Source organism: Arvicanthis niloticus, chromosome 30, assembly GCF_011762505.2.
Source record: "Arvicanthis niloticus isolate mArvNil1 chromosome 30, mArvNil1.pat.X, whole genome shotgun sequence".
In the NCBI taxonomy this organism is placed as follows: Eukaryota; Metazoa; Chordata; class Mammalia; order Rodentia; family Muridae; genus Arvicanthis; species Arvicanthis niloticus.
The window spans coordinates 21356997-21372111 of record NC_133438.1 but is presented as its reverse complement, the minus strand read 5'-3'; the positions used below and the strand labels follow the sequence as shown (position 1 = coordinate 21372111).

Here is a 15115-nt window from a genome sequence, read left to right as displayed (position 1 = left end):
TTGACTCCCCGACTCACAATCTGACTCAAGACTTCTCTGGAAAAAAGCATGAGTCTATCCAAGCAATTAGCATTCGGCACTTGTCTCCTTTGATGGCACTGATAGGAAAATGTCAGTTGGTGTCAGTAAGAAGTCACTGAAATGTGTTAGCAAGAAGAAACCAGAGGCAAGTGTCACTGCCATGGCCCACTCTCACAGTGGCTGCCATCATGGACTAAGATGTCAAGACCTGTGGTTTAAATGTTGGTCACCTCAGAGGACACTTTGGCACACTGCACATATACCAACCGTGACGATGGAGAAACAACCTGGGTGATTTCCAAGTGGGGAAGACTTGATTCCTATTCGGTCACTTGATTAACGCTGACGTTAAATATGCCCTACCTGGATTCTGAGCCGGCCATGTGACACCGTCTGCACCAGTGTGGCCAAGACACACACAGAAATGCCAAGGCGGAGGTGAAAGCAGCAGCCACTAGAAACAGGAATGGCTCTCCTGGTCCTGGCTCTCCAGGCTCTAAACTTACTTTTCACAATAAACAACTTAGAAAGTTTGAATAAGACATCAAGAGCCATTTGAGCTGGGAATAGTGGTGCATACTAATAATTCCACGCTGAGCTGAGACAGGAGGATTGCCAGAGTGAGAAGGGTTACAAAGCGAGACCCTTCTCAAACAGCAAAGCTGTATAACAGCAATGTGTCGGTGTGCATATGCACGAGTGGGGGAGGGTGCACATGCAGTTATACATGTGGAGGGTCAGGGTTAATGGTTCTCTTTCTTCTATCTCACTAAACCTTAAGTTCACTAGTTTGGCTGGACTGGCTGGCCAGTGAGCTGCAGGGATCTGCCTTCTCCCACAAATTCATTCTCTGGTATTGGAGTTACAGGGATCAGCTATACACACCTGGCTCTAATCTTCCCTCCCCTCTCCTCCCCTCTCCCCCCTCTCTTCTTCTCTTCCTGTCTTCCTCTCTTTCTCCCTCCCTCCTTTCCTTCCTTCGTTCCTTCTTCCCTCCCTCCCTCCCTCCCTCCTTCCCTTCCTTCTTTCCTTTCCTTAATGTGGGTTCTCAATATCTGAACCCCGCCAGGCCCTCGTGCTCACACAGTAGGTACCTTACATAAACTGAGTCATCTCCGAGGCTCCAATGTAATCGAGATTTTTAAATGAGGAAGAGTTTTCTGTCTTGGGAAAGCCTCGGTTTCATATAGTTTGTGGTCAGTGAGCAGACGGACAGGCATTCCCTGAGACCCACGAGGGCGGCTCTCCCGAGTGCCTGCCAAGCAAGAAGTTCACAGGTATGAAGGAGGTGAAGGGAGCTGGAAAGAACTGGACGGTCGTGGGCATTTTCAGACTACCTGTGTAAAGGAACAACTTTCTGGATGAATGGATCATGGACCCAGGGCAGTAGCTTCCCTCATTTTTGATTACCCACTGTAAGAAAAGACATCTGTTTGGAAGGGGTACATCCTGACACCCTCAGTCTCAGGGGCCTGCCCTGCTATGTAGCGCTTACACTTAAACCTCTCAATTGCGTCTTGTCTGTCCTAAGACACTCATCACAGTGTAGCCTGGGTTTTGTTCCTTAGCTTTTATGCTATTTTAAAAGTTAATATAAAGATGAAGGAAGAAGAGAGAAAGAAAGGAAGGAAAGAGAGTCGTAGAATCCCTGGCCAAAAAAAAGAAGTCGCCTGTAGTTCTGCTAGTTTGGACCAGTGTTTGAGGAGACAGCCCAAAGGAAGCACTAAAAGCACATACAGCTTTGGTACCTTACTATGGAAAGACTTGCATATCCATTGGGCTTTATGCTTATCAATTTCCCACTGCAAAGAAACTGAGCCCCAAACAAGAACTAAACAGGGCTCAAACCTGGCCTCTGAAACAGGAAGCAGGGCATAGTCCCCGTGGCTACCACAGAGGAACTGACCCATGTCGGCAAACTCCCAGAAAACTGTCACCAGCCCAGACGTCTGGTGAGAAAAGACAGTGCAATGGGTCTCACCTAGAGAGGGAACAAGCCCTGGCTATCAGATGGCAATGTCTCAAAGAGACCAAACCAGCCACATTTAGGAGAGAAACCACAACCATAGGAACAGGAAGCAGGGCCAGTCGTGACTATCTGTGCTTGGCTATTTTGGGTAAGAAATGGGAGATTTCCTCTAAAAAGGAAATCTATTTTTTATACTGAGAACTTTTCTTTTTAGATTCCTCTCCCCCATACTTTTTTTTTTCTTTCAGGGTTTCTATTAAATTTTGTTTACAAAAATCATACTTCGTTTCAGTTAGCCAGTTAGCCAAGAAAGCAGGAGGCAGCAGCGTGCCTGTTTAGACGGGGCAGCAACAGCTGACCCAGTGGTAAGCCAGTACATGAAGAACGCACCTGTGGGGGATCACAGGGGCTAGTCTCTTTTTTAAAGTCTAACTAAACAGAGGTGGTTTAGTTTCAATAAACGTACTAGTTTCTTCTCTTGAAAATTAAAGTGACTGAAAAGCACAGAGGCCACAGGATGGACAGTTCAGAGCAGAGGTTGGGAACGCTAACTGCTATACTGATTGACAAAATAAAGCTTTCACTCACCCATGGTATTATGGGGAAATGAATAATACTGACTTTTTCTGTGCATTTGCTATATGCAAAGACCTATGCTTTATTCTGTTTCACTTTGTCCCCCACCCCCAGCCCCTTCTCTCTCTTGGGCATGGTCTTATGTAGTCCAGGCTGATTTCAAAACTGCCATAGATCTGAACATGACCTTGAACTTCTATCCCTGCTGCGTCTACCTCTCTGTTGAGATTGCAGGCTTGGGCACACTTAGAGTTTTCTGGCTATTGTCCTCCTCTTGCTGTGGTTGCTGGTGTTATTTGCAGCGCTGGAAACCGAACTCAGGTTCTTGCAAATGTTAGGCAAGTGTTCTAGCATGGACTTGTGCTCCCCAGCCCCTACCTAAATTGTGTTGGTGCTCTCTTACACATTTTAAGTGTGTGTGTGTGTGTGTGTGATGTGTTTACCTGTGCTTATACATGTAGAGAACAGAAGTCAACATCAGGAATATTCCTTTAGGGGGTCCATCACTGAACCCAAACATACCGTTTTAGCAAGACTGGCTAGCCAGCGAGCCCCTGCAATCCTCTTGTCTCCAACACTAGGATAACAGATTCCCTTTGCCACACCCAGCTTTCAAGTGGATTCTGAGGATTTAAACTCGGGTTCTCATGTTTCTGAAGCGTGTACTTTACCCAGTGAGCCATTCTGCCCGTCCTTCACAAGCTAATTTTTTAGTATAAAAATATCTTTCCTTTTTAAGAATATTATATTAAGTTTTTCTTTCTTTCTCTATGTTATAATATCTTAATTAGAGAAATAAAGTGTTGGCAAATACCTTTCCCTTTCAGTTCTCTTGAGGTTTTGGGGGATTTTGTTTGTTTGTTTGTTTTGTTTTAAACTGGTTCATGGGAACAACTGGTTCATTAAGAATGCACACTTCATCACTTCATCCTCTCCCTCAAAGGTAATGACGATCCTTTTAAAATCCGGGCTGGACTTGAAAGTAGAAATGCAGAAGTCAACAACAAGACTTTCAAGAACTCAGTCTAGGGTAGACGGGTAAAGGGTCATGTTTCATTTTACCAAACAAAACTGGAAGTCCTAAGAAGGTGAGGTGGAGGCAACCGAGGCAAAGCCAAGGCGCGTCAGACGCCACCCTGGCAAAGCAGTGAAAGGGCCACACTCACCACAAACTCTACTCCACAGAAAGCACAACTCGGATGAAAACTTCAGCTAGCACATGCTTCCTTCTGGCTCCCCACTCTTGCTGTGGCATGAAAGACCGAGTAAGAGATTGCAATCTGCAGTGAGTCAGCCTAAGAGGAAGGCCCCAGAGATGCAATAATGGCTCAGGGCAAGGAAAGGGGAAGTGGGCAGTCCATCAAATCCAGTGCCCACCACGAGGAAGGTAGATGGCTTTGAGCCAAGCAAGGTCCCTCTCAGCCTTATACCAGCAGGAAGTGGAAGGCCATGCCTAGGCAGGGTAGGGAGAAAGCTGAAAGAGAGGAAAGTATTTCGGTATCTTGCTGGCTTCTCTTTCTTTCCCTCCATTCTCTCTCTTGGTCCCTATTCCCAATCCAAGTTGATGCTCCTCCTACCAATGCCCAAGATGCAACCAAAATCTGCACTACAGCAAAAGTCACTGATGTACACTGAAAAGTGTATCCAAACCCCAGGGTAGGGGGTTAAGAAACACTTCCTAAACGCTTGAAGTAGTGAATGGGTTCCACATACTTGGGCTATCAAGGCTTCCTACAGGCAAGCCCCAGGATCTGCTACTGGCAACAGTAGATTCTGTGGGAAGGTGTGAAGTTAATCTTAAATCACACATTAACCTAAACGAATACACAGAATTATGGTCCAGTGTTTTCATATGCAAAGTACAGAGATAATGAAGACCGTCCATCGATGCACATAAAGCTAGTGCCCACTAAGTATTTGTAAAAGCGGGGAATGCTGCTCAGTTGGTAGAGCACTTGTCAGTTCTCCGTGCTGCATAAATGGACGACTGTAAACCCAGCACTCAAGAGATAGAAGCTGGAAAATTGGACATTCAAGGGCCATTCTCCATTGCCTCAAACTCTGAGCACTTACGGGCTGTCCACAAAGGCAGCACCTTGTATCACTGACACAGGTGGCCGTTACAGAATTTACTGCCCACCATGCAAGGGGCTTGGAGCAGGTGTGTGGTTTGGGTTGCTATCTGCCACCTCTGAGTGATACTCTCTCATATGGAAAGCCGTAACTACCTTTAGGATGCACAAATGTTTTTCATAGCAACATTCATTAAGCATGAGTCAGTCTTACTTGACCAAATAGAGTGACAGACATAGTCAAGAAACAAGCCAGAATAAATAATAATAAGATCCATAATTCAGTGAACACTTTTAACTCCATAGTATTCTTCAAAAGTCATCAGTACACAAAATCGGAGAAGTTCTAACAACACCACCACTCTTTATTCTGTTATTAGTTCTAAGCTGGACTACCTGGGCTCTGTTCTCTCTAAATGCCATCATCCAGGCTCTGAGCTGCGGCCCAGTGACAGAGCTCCTGTCTGCCATGCACAAGGGCTCCAGGTAGAATTCCTAGCACTGGAGAAGAAATTACAACCAAACAAGTCCCAGGTTGGGCTGTTCTTGATTGTTCCCCTATCTGGCTTCTCCTATCACTTTTAAAAAGCTACCTTGAGTGCTAGAAATCTCTGGCTTCTAGGTGACCCCTCACAGACTCTGTGACAGTCAAGTCACAGGTTCCCACCCCTCCTCCCAACTCTTGATCTCCTCAGGACCAAGGACAGGCCATAAAGGAGCAGTTACAAATCTCTATGAAGTACAACGTGTCACTTGCAGTAATAATACTGAGATTTTAAAGAACAGATCACTCTAACCATCTACTCCTCTCAAAGTCTGAATTGACTCACTCAGTATTACAGAAGAGACTGGACAGGAATCCAGACCCCAAAGCTCTTGTTACGATATTCTCGCTTTCACAAATGCATACAGGATTCAGGACAATCTCAGATGCATGATTCAGTTCTCCCTCCACGTCTGCCCTGGTGAACTTTTCAGATGAAGAAACTCTACAGCAAGGCACAAAAAGCCTTTCTCACGAATGTATGACCCAGAGCAGAACTGGACAACATTCAGCTCCACCAGGAGGGGATATGCCCTTCCGACTATATGACAAGGATTTACTCTCCAGATGAGGTAGGAAAGAAGAGAAAGGGCGAGAATGACCCAGGGACCAGCAGTTACTATGCTTAGCCAACCCGCAAGCTAACACCACCTACTTTATTATCCACGGTTTCACTCTTGCTTGCTGGATTTAGTTTTTGTTTCTGAAAAAGAATCTCCTTGTGTGGCTCAGTGTGGCCTTTGACTCACTGGCTAGCTCAGCCTGACCTCAAACTATCAACGGTACAATCATCTCTTTAGGGACTGCTTACAGCAGTTCTCACAGCTGAGTTGACTGCTTATAGCAGTTGAGTTGGAAACCTGTGACAGAAACCTGAAAGACTTCAGTCTCAAATACCTAACTACCTGGCCTCTGACAGAAAACAAAACAGCTGACCAGTTTTTGAGCAACAGTTGGCCAGCAGTCAGTGGAAGGAGAGCAGTTACTTACTCTCTTAGACATCAGGGGGAAACCCAAACTGGCCTACTCCAAAGCCCAAAGCCTTCAGTTTAGAAAGACCAAGGGTTAGGGCAAACTGGCAGTATCTTCATTCCATCACAGCTTCATGATGAATAAGGTACCTTCTGGCTGGGCAGATATTAGACTCAGGCCTTACTACCTTGAAAGAACCAATGGGTTGGGAGGATGGCCACCACCAGGAGAGCCCCCAGAGCGCATCCTCTCCCCTCTCCACTGTTCCTCACTGCACCTAAATGTCTCTGAAGACATTTGCCAGCCTTTGATCCCAAGATCTGAAAAGACCCCCCCCCCCCCCGGTGAACTTTTAACGTCAGCACTGGCCAGTCACTGCCTATGAATCCCAGGGCCAATCTCATCTGATAAGTAAATGCTACTCTCGTCCCAGGCCTGGTCACAGGACTGAGTGAGATAGTTCAAACGTCTACTCTCCGCTAACCTTTCTCCCTTTTGCAGCAATGGTATTTGTAGAGTAACACAGGACAGCCTTGTTAGGAAACTTTCCTTCATATTAGCTGAGGATTTAAGAACTTTTTCTGGACTCCTAAGAAAAAAAAAGTCTGCTCTATCAGCGCAAGAAAAATAAGCTCAAGTTTTTACTTGGCTTTTTTCCTCTCATATCATTTGATTCTTTGAAGCTTCTCCCAAATTATAATCCAAAAATAAGCGCTATAATTTTTAGAAAAGTTATGTTTATGTAATTTTTATAGCTAGCCACACCAAGAGCCAAGCTATAATATATTATATTCATGCTCAGTTATAAAGACACAGACTGTTTTAAAAAATACCCAAACCAGAAAGTCTCAGTTTATTTAGTCTGGCTTGCTTAACATGAAGTTCTTCTTGTTCTTAAAATATTCAGCTTTGGCTGAATTCCAAAGCAGACATAAGCCTACTTTCAGGTGTTTTGGAAGAGGCTGTAAGAGAATTAGACTGAAATATAAAACCTTGTGATCACAAATGTAAGGAGCTTACTGTAGTTGGAGACAAAAATCAGGTTTCCCACCACCACGATTATAAAAATTAGCATGTGTATTTTCTACATCCTATTGGATTTCAGTAGCACACTGCCATTCCTAACATATGCTAACAGACGGCTAATCGCCTCAGTCATTAGAACTCTCTAACAGTTTTGGAAATCTGAAATGGACTAAATGGAGGCATCCCTCCTCCTCCCGTGTATTACGTTAGCAATCACTTTAATGGTCAACTGAATCTGTCATTAAAATTGCATAGAAACTCTTTAAACGATGTTAAATTATAATCTCCTCCACCCACCACAGTATCTGAGGTAATTAATAATAATAATAAAAAAAACTGGTTCTTTGGGCAAGATTGTAACAAAGATCACACACATTTGGTGTATCTCGCAGTATTTTTACTCTAGCATGTAATCACTCGACCGTTCCAAGTGGTAAGAGGACGGAAAACTGAACTGAAGCCACCAAAACTCGTAGGTGAAATGAGTTGGGGGAGGTCCGGCCAGGCTTTGAAAACTCAAAGGAAACTCTGCACTCAGCTGGCTGCTTAGCGTAAGGCGTTTCTGTACTCCCGAGACTGCAGGGAGAACTGAACATCAGCTCAGAGGGCCACAGGTGTGTGCAAAAGGAAAACCTAACCATACATTAACTGAAGAGAAGTAATCACTTTAATCAAAGCAATTATTCGCAATGGTGGGGGAAAGTGTTTTTCGAGCCTTGTACTTGGACCCAGGGGCTTCGCTGCCAGATAGCGAATAAATCAGCGGATCTCCCTCACAAACAGTCTCTGGCACCAGCACACCCTCTGCTAGGAGCAGCCGGCATGAATAGTCCTGCAACCCCTCTAGCCGCTCCCAAGGTAGGGCGTGATGTAAATAGGAAGCTTGCTTCCCGCCCACGAAAAACAAAACAAAGCAAAAAAAATTCTCCCCCACGAAGACAGCCAGGGGAAACCCGAAGAGCGCAGCAAGGAGCTGCCACTCACCCGCGTTGTAAAAACGATCCAGCACCGTGGTTTCCCCGAAGTCCAGCTTCCCGAAATGCAGGGTCTCCAGGGTGGCGCCCACCGCCTCGCACGCCTCCCGCAGGCTCTGCAGGGCCTCGCTCTCCGCCACCACCAGCTGCCCCTGGCTCGCCTCGTTGATCACATACGCCACGGTGGTACGCCGGCCGCCCCCGCTGCCAGAGTTGCCCCGGCCCCGGGTGGCGCCGCTCCCGGGGGCGGTGGTAGGGCAGCTGGTGCCAGGAGCCGCCGCGCTCTCCACGTTCCAGAAACTGCCCGGCGGTGGTGGCGGCGGCGGCGGCACAAGTAAGGGCTGCAGGCTCGGCTCGCCCTCCGCCGCCGCAGCCGCCGCTCCTACTCCCCTCCGGCAGCTACCGCCCTCCCGGATGGTGCAGAAGCCCGTGGACGCAAAGGGCGGCACGGAGAAAGTGATGCCCTCGCCGGCTTCGGTGCCCATCTCTGCCTGCCGGGCTGCCGCGGCGGCGACCCCGGAGTCCCCAGCCCAGACGCACCGTCTGGCCAGCCACAGCTCCGGGCTGCTCCGCGCGCGCCGGGCTAGGCAGCTGCCATCGCGCGCCGCGCCTTCGCCGCCCCGCCGCCGCCTCCGCTCGGGCGCCCTGTCCCCCGGGGCCACGCCGCTGTCCGGCGGCGGCTCGCCCCTCCTCGGCGCCTCCGTGGCCACGCCGCTTGCCCGCTGCAGGGTGGAGAGTCCACGGGGTGGGGACGCCGACAGCGGCGAGCGGGAAGGGACAGAGCTTCCTCCTCTTGGCGGGCGGACCAGTCGGCGGCCAACCTGCGCAGCCGGGCGGCTCAAGGGCGCCGCGCTCGGGGAGCCGCGAGCTGTCGCCTGCCGAGCGCGGGCCGGGCGAGGGCGCCCTCTGTGCCGAGCTACCTGGAGAACACCTTACGCGCGGTGGGCGGGCGGCCCCAGCCGTGTCCCGGAACCGTGGTGGCAGCTCCCGAAAGGACCCGCCTCTCTGCTCCGTAGCAGTTCCTTGCACCGACTCGGTCTCCTCCTCCTCCCTTCCCTTCCTCTTTCACCGGTTCGCCGCGCCCTCCGAGTCCCAGCGACCGTCTCGCAGCCGCCCGTCCTCTGGTTTACCCGCCTCTGGCCGCCCACTCGTTGCGGCACCGAGAGCCAGGACCCGCCCCTGGGGAGGGCGCTGCTGGGAAGCTGCAGCCTAGATCCGAACCCCACTGCTCCGGGACCTCAGAGAACCGGGAAAGAGGGCTGAAGCCCCACTGCGGGACGGCGCCAAAGAAGGCTCTAACCCGCACTGTCCGGGTCAGCCCGCCAGGCGTTTGCAGCGCTGGGCGCAGCCACTGCGGCTCGCTCGCTCGCTAGCACGGCTCGTGGGCAGCGCGCACTCGGACCGCGCGTGGCTCGCTGGAAGCACCGTGGCGACAAGTGTGCCGCCGACAAGCGGGAGGATCCAACAAGCGCCCTACAGCCCAGGCCTCCCTCGAGTGGAAAGTGGTTTATAAGTGACAGGGGCGCTAAATTTAGAAGTGGTCGGCTAAATTTATCGTGGCAGCCGCTGGTACTTTTCATTGTAAAATTTCCAGCTGCTTACGTTGTTATCGTTAATGAGTAATTGATTGGCTTCAGTGCTGAATGATTTAATATTCTCATATATCATTTTAAAAAGTCACCCCTCTTGACAGCACTAGCGCTGCCACGGTACGGAGCTCGGCGTAGGCCTGGGGGATTAAAGAAGACTCAGGTCATTCGGTATGAGAGAATGCCGAAGCTTTTACTGAGCAGATTCAATATATACACCAAGCCAGGGAAGAAAAACCACAAACAGGAACTCAACTGGGGGGCAGTGGGCTATCAAGTGTAAATTCTCTTCCTGGGGCACCATGCTTACATCAGGATGTTTTGATCTTAGAAAAACAGCAGAATGTTACTTGTCAGACAGCAGCACACAGAAAGTCTCAGCCAGGGCATGACAGCCCTTGGGGTCCTACACCCTCCCGCAAAATGCCAGATACCTAAGATAGAAAATACATGGGAAAATTATCATCCAGAGTTGAAAGAGAGAAGTTGATCTATTTCACTTTTAAAAACTGAACCACACACACACACTCACACAAGAAATGGGTTGGTTGTCTGAGTGCAATCAAAACGCTCCCGCTTATTTTGGGAAGCATAACCAGATGTGTAGATTCCCAGAGAACTCTTCCAGAATGCTGTAGGTCATATCAGGAAAGCCAAGGCAGGCTGCAATATGTAAATATTGCATATGTCAATATGCAATATGTTGGATTTCCTAACTTGAGGTTAGTATACCAAATTATAGGAGGCAAAATGCAAATTGGATGTCAAGCTCCCCAAAGCCTTACTTAACATGGCATTAAGTTATGGGAATGGGACACATTCAGACCAGAGCAATGCCTGCTTCTTAAATCGTTATAGCATTTTATTGACATTTTCCGAACAATAACGTCCCTTTGGTGACTTTATCGTACTCCCCAAGCAAACTGAATACCTGGGAGACGCATCTGTCACTCCAGCTCCTTTAAAACCAAGTTTATTTTCTACTGAATGGCACGGTAACTTCCAGTTTATGAGAAGTAAGCACCCACCACCAGACACGTGATTCTTAATTCTCCCATTTAGATGAGCCTGGAGGAACAAAACCACCGAGGGTCAACAGGATGGATTCCTTCCCACCGGGAAGATTTTATACCTAGTAAAGGTGCAGTTGAGTACGTAATACACTCAAGAGCAAGTATTTTATAACATAGGGATGAAAGTAACTTCAGGATTCAAAAAATCTGAAAGGAATGAGATTGGAGAAATGGCTCCAATGGACTGTTTCTGAGCGCTGCCTGCTCTTCCAGATTTCAAATCCCAGCAACCACATGGTGGCTCATAACCATCTGTAATGGGACCCTATGCCCTCTTCTGGTGTGTCTGATGAGAGCAACAGTGTGCTCACATACATAAAACAAACAAATCTTTTTTTAAAAAAATCTAAAAGGAAAAAATTTATAAATTCAATAACCAAATCTTTCCACGGCAAATGTAGTATAGACAAATAAAATGTTATCTGATACCGATATATCACAATCTAAAAATAGGAATTTTTTAAGATGTGTTTTATTTGTCTGCCTGGAGGCATCTGTGTGTGAGTGCAGGTGACCTCAAAGGGAAGTGGGTGTCGGTACCCCTGGAGCTGGAGTTACAGATGGTTGTGAAGTGCTTGGTGTAAGTACTAGGCACTAAATTCTGGTCATCTTCAAGGGTGGGGTGTATGCTTAACTAGTGAGCCATCTCTCCTGCCCATAAAAAATTCTTTAGAAAGAGACATAAAGCCGTATACAATTAATGATCACGAGAACATAAGTGACTCTCACCTGTATAAAAAGAAATTCTACTCCATTGACAATGAAATAAGTACAAATTAAAACTTATTTATGTATTAATATAACCACACCCACTAACTGTATTGGCAAAGTCCTAAAGTTTTCCAACACACTTTTTGAGACTGGATGTAAGAAAACAGACACTCTTACTTGTAGGCTTATATTTTTTTTTAAACCTACTTTAATAAGTGTTCTGAAACAATTCAACCTCCCTTATAGCCTGCCAATCAAAGGTAGGGGAGGAAGACGGCTAATAGGACAAGAGGGACGTGCACTAGAAGTAGTTCTTTGGGGCAATTCCACTCATTGTTATCATCAATCCAGTCCACTCAAATCAGCAGTGTCTTGATCCAGGAGAAACCAAGGGGGCTCCACCAATGGACATGAGTCTGCGGAAGTAGCAAGAAGCAGCTTGAACGCCTCCAGAAGTTCTTTGGTGCATTTCTCTCTACAAAGTCGCCGTAATCGAAGAGCTGTGAAGAAACCCAGGCGAACCAATGCCAGATCAACATCAGCATCAGCATCAGCGAAGTCCAACCAATGCCAGAGCATCACCCACTGCTCGTTTGATGGGTTATACTTACGCGCTTTCCAAACACCACATGTCCTCTCAAGCCAAGTGTCTGCTCCAGCAGAACAGAGCATGCCCTTTCGCCAGACAGCTTCCAGGAAAACACCACATGTCTGTGCTCAGCAAGACATCCTCTCCTGAAACAGCTTCCAGGAAAACATCACATGACACAACCGAGTCTCCAATGAGAAAATCCCACTTCACTCATTTCTGATGGAATAAGAAATAATGAAAGCCATGGGTGTGTTGGCACATGCTTGTAATCCCAGCACTTGGGAAGCTGAGCAAAAAGAGCACAAATTTAAAGCCAGCCTAGGCTACCTAGGCTACCTAGCAAGAACTTGTCCTAACATACCTACCTACCTACCTACCTACCTACCTACCTACATCTGTAAAGAGAAATTGTTAATATCTAGCAAAATGGGGCTTGAGAAATGGCTCAGCAGTTAAGAACACTGACTGCTCTTCCAGAGGTCCTGAGTTCAATTCCCAGCAACCACATGGTGGCTCACAACCATCTGCAATGGGAACCGATGCCTTCTTCTGATGTGTCTGAAGACAGCTATAGTGTACTCATATACATAGTTAATAAATCTTTAAAATATCTAGCAAAATACATACACGTTTATCCTTATAAAACTGTATCTCAGGAGCTGAGGATACACAAGCACCAGAACCTGAGTTAAGAGCCCCTCCCCTACCCCCAGCACTGAAAAAGTCAGGCACAGTTTGTATCTGCATTGGCGGCACTGGGATCCGGCAGACTGGTGGATCACTGAAGCGTATTGGCTGCCTACACACACACACACACACGGGGGGGGGGGGGAGGAAGAGAGAGAGAGAGAGAGAGAGAGAGAGAGAGAGAGAGAGAGAGAGAGTTTTCTTTAAATGAGTAGAAACCAAAGCTGCAGCTCACTTCCTTAAGCAAATGGCAGCATATTGTCTATATTTTGTTCTTTTGAAATATTGTTTTAACTCCTTGAGAATTTCACACAAGATTGTATTCATCCCCTTTGTATTTTTTTTTAAATATTACTCTATCAGTAGTGAAGGACAAGGGGGAAAGGGAGAATGAAAGAGATGCACCTTCTGGCAAGAAGACATTTCTAGATAATGAATGATAGGACGAACAGAGGCCAGTGGTCCTTCGGGTGAGCACAGAATGATTAGAATTCCTCTAGGCTGAGGCAGTTAGATTCCAAGAGCAGGAAACAGAGAAGAATTTCAGGAATGTGTGTACAGGACTCTAAGTCTTTTGTTGAATGCTACTCCGCACACCTATAGGATAAAAAGCTGCTTCAGTTCTGGCAAGAGTCACTTCTGGGCACAGCGTTAAGTCTCAGAGTGGTCTAAAATGGATATGTCCCTCAGCTAACACTGAGCCAGGGATAACTGATGCTCCACCCCATCCTTAGCCAGGGATAACTAATGTTTCACTCCACACTGCCAGGGTAGAGACCTCACAGAATACTCGGAACATTTGGAAGAGACCCCAAAACTACCACACCTGAAACCAGATCATTCTAAAGGATATTTTAGGTATGGCCTAAATTAGCTTAAAAACCAGAAGGTTCACCCATAAATAACTATTTGCTTATCAGAAAACCTAAATGTTTAAAGAGCTGTAACCAGAGTATTCAGTGGGTAACACACACGTGACATACACCAGATCTTACCGAACAAGAACAAAAAAAAATCATGACTCTTAACAAAGAGAAAAGCTAGTAAAATACAGTCACAGAAATGGCCAGATGGTGTGGTGAAGACTTTAGCACGGTTATTAGTTATTGAAAATATGGAATGCAAATGAGCACATGAGCATGTTAAAAAACAAGACAAAGCAGAACCAAGTGGGATGGTGTGGACAGAGTCTCTAAAATGTGCTTGGTTTTGGTTGTTTGAGACAGGGTTTCTCTGTGTAGCACTGGCTGTCCTTGAACTCACACTGTAGACCAGGCTGGTCCCAAACTCAGAAATCTGCCCGCCTCACAGGTGTTGGCACTAAAGGTGTGGACCACCTTGCCCAGGTTTAAATTTATTTTTAATTAGATGCATTTAACAACAGATTAGACACCGTTGAAGACATCTCTGACCCTGAGTAGGAGAAGCAATACATAAATAGACATACTTTTACAATGTAACATTTTACCTCAAGTAAAATCTCTCCCGAGTACAAGATTCACTAAGAGGACTTACATGTGGGTCATACTTATGTCCAGAGGAAATCAGGCACAAAATTCTAGCTAGGAATTTTCCCAGTAGAGTCACTCAGGACATGATCCCTGCAGCAGTGTGTGGTAGCGGTGTCTGTGGAGCGTTAACTACCCAGGAAGCTCAGCAACTGAGAACCCAGGAGTTGACAAAGATTCAGGACTCCATAAGGAAAGGAGGTGGCCTGCGTGAACCGTGCTCTGTGCACGGTTTAGGCACAGAAAGCTATTTTTAGCAGGGGATGAAGGAAATGTTCAGAAATCCAACCTTGAACACTGACCTTTCTAAGAATAGTAGCCTCAAGTCTGCTATGTTGACTCTTCTCTGAATATTTCCAAGCTGTATGCCACAAATGTATGTAGTTTACTGAAGTCACTTGTGACTGAATGAAGCTGTTCGCATCGTAAACATTGTATGGATAATAATAAAAGCAACAACTGGATAATCAAAAACCCTTCCCTGGACGAAAGATAAGAATCACCGAAATGCACATAGCAGTAGATTAAAATGTAGAAAAGATAAATATAACTTACAGAGACAGAAAGAAGGTCAGTTCTCTATAGTTCTCTCTATGGTGCAGGTTGGCCCCAGGATGTGTATAATGGATTTGTTAATGTACAAAATTGTCAGATGACTTCATTGAAGCTGTTACATGGGTATGTACATTTTTTCCCTATTTGGAGTACACAGTGAGTTGGGCATGATGAAATAGGTCCCAGCATTCAAGAAGAAGCAGTGGTGAAGAATCACGAGTTCAAGGCCAGTCTGTTCTACAACAA

General features: G+C 46.7%; 1 protein-coding gene across 1 annotated transcript in view; it reads right to left on the bottom strand.

Annotated features, from left to right (window-relative positions):
* Map3k5 (mitogen-activated protein kinase kinase kinase 5) overlaps positions 1-9011 on the bottom strand; it is a 193292-nt gene extending 184281 nt beyond the window's left edge. Inside the window, exon 1 of the mRNA XM_076928058.1 lies at positions 8165-9011. Within this exon, the coding sequence (XP_076784173.1) occupies positions 8165-8639 (475 nt within the window). The 5' untranslated portion in view covers positions 8640-9011. The remainder of the gene's footprint in view (positions 1-8164) is intronic.
* Between the last annotated feature and the right edge of the window lie 6104 nt (positions 9012-15115).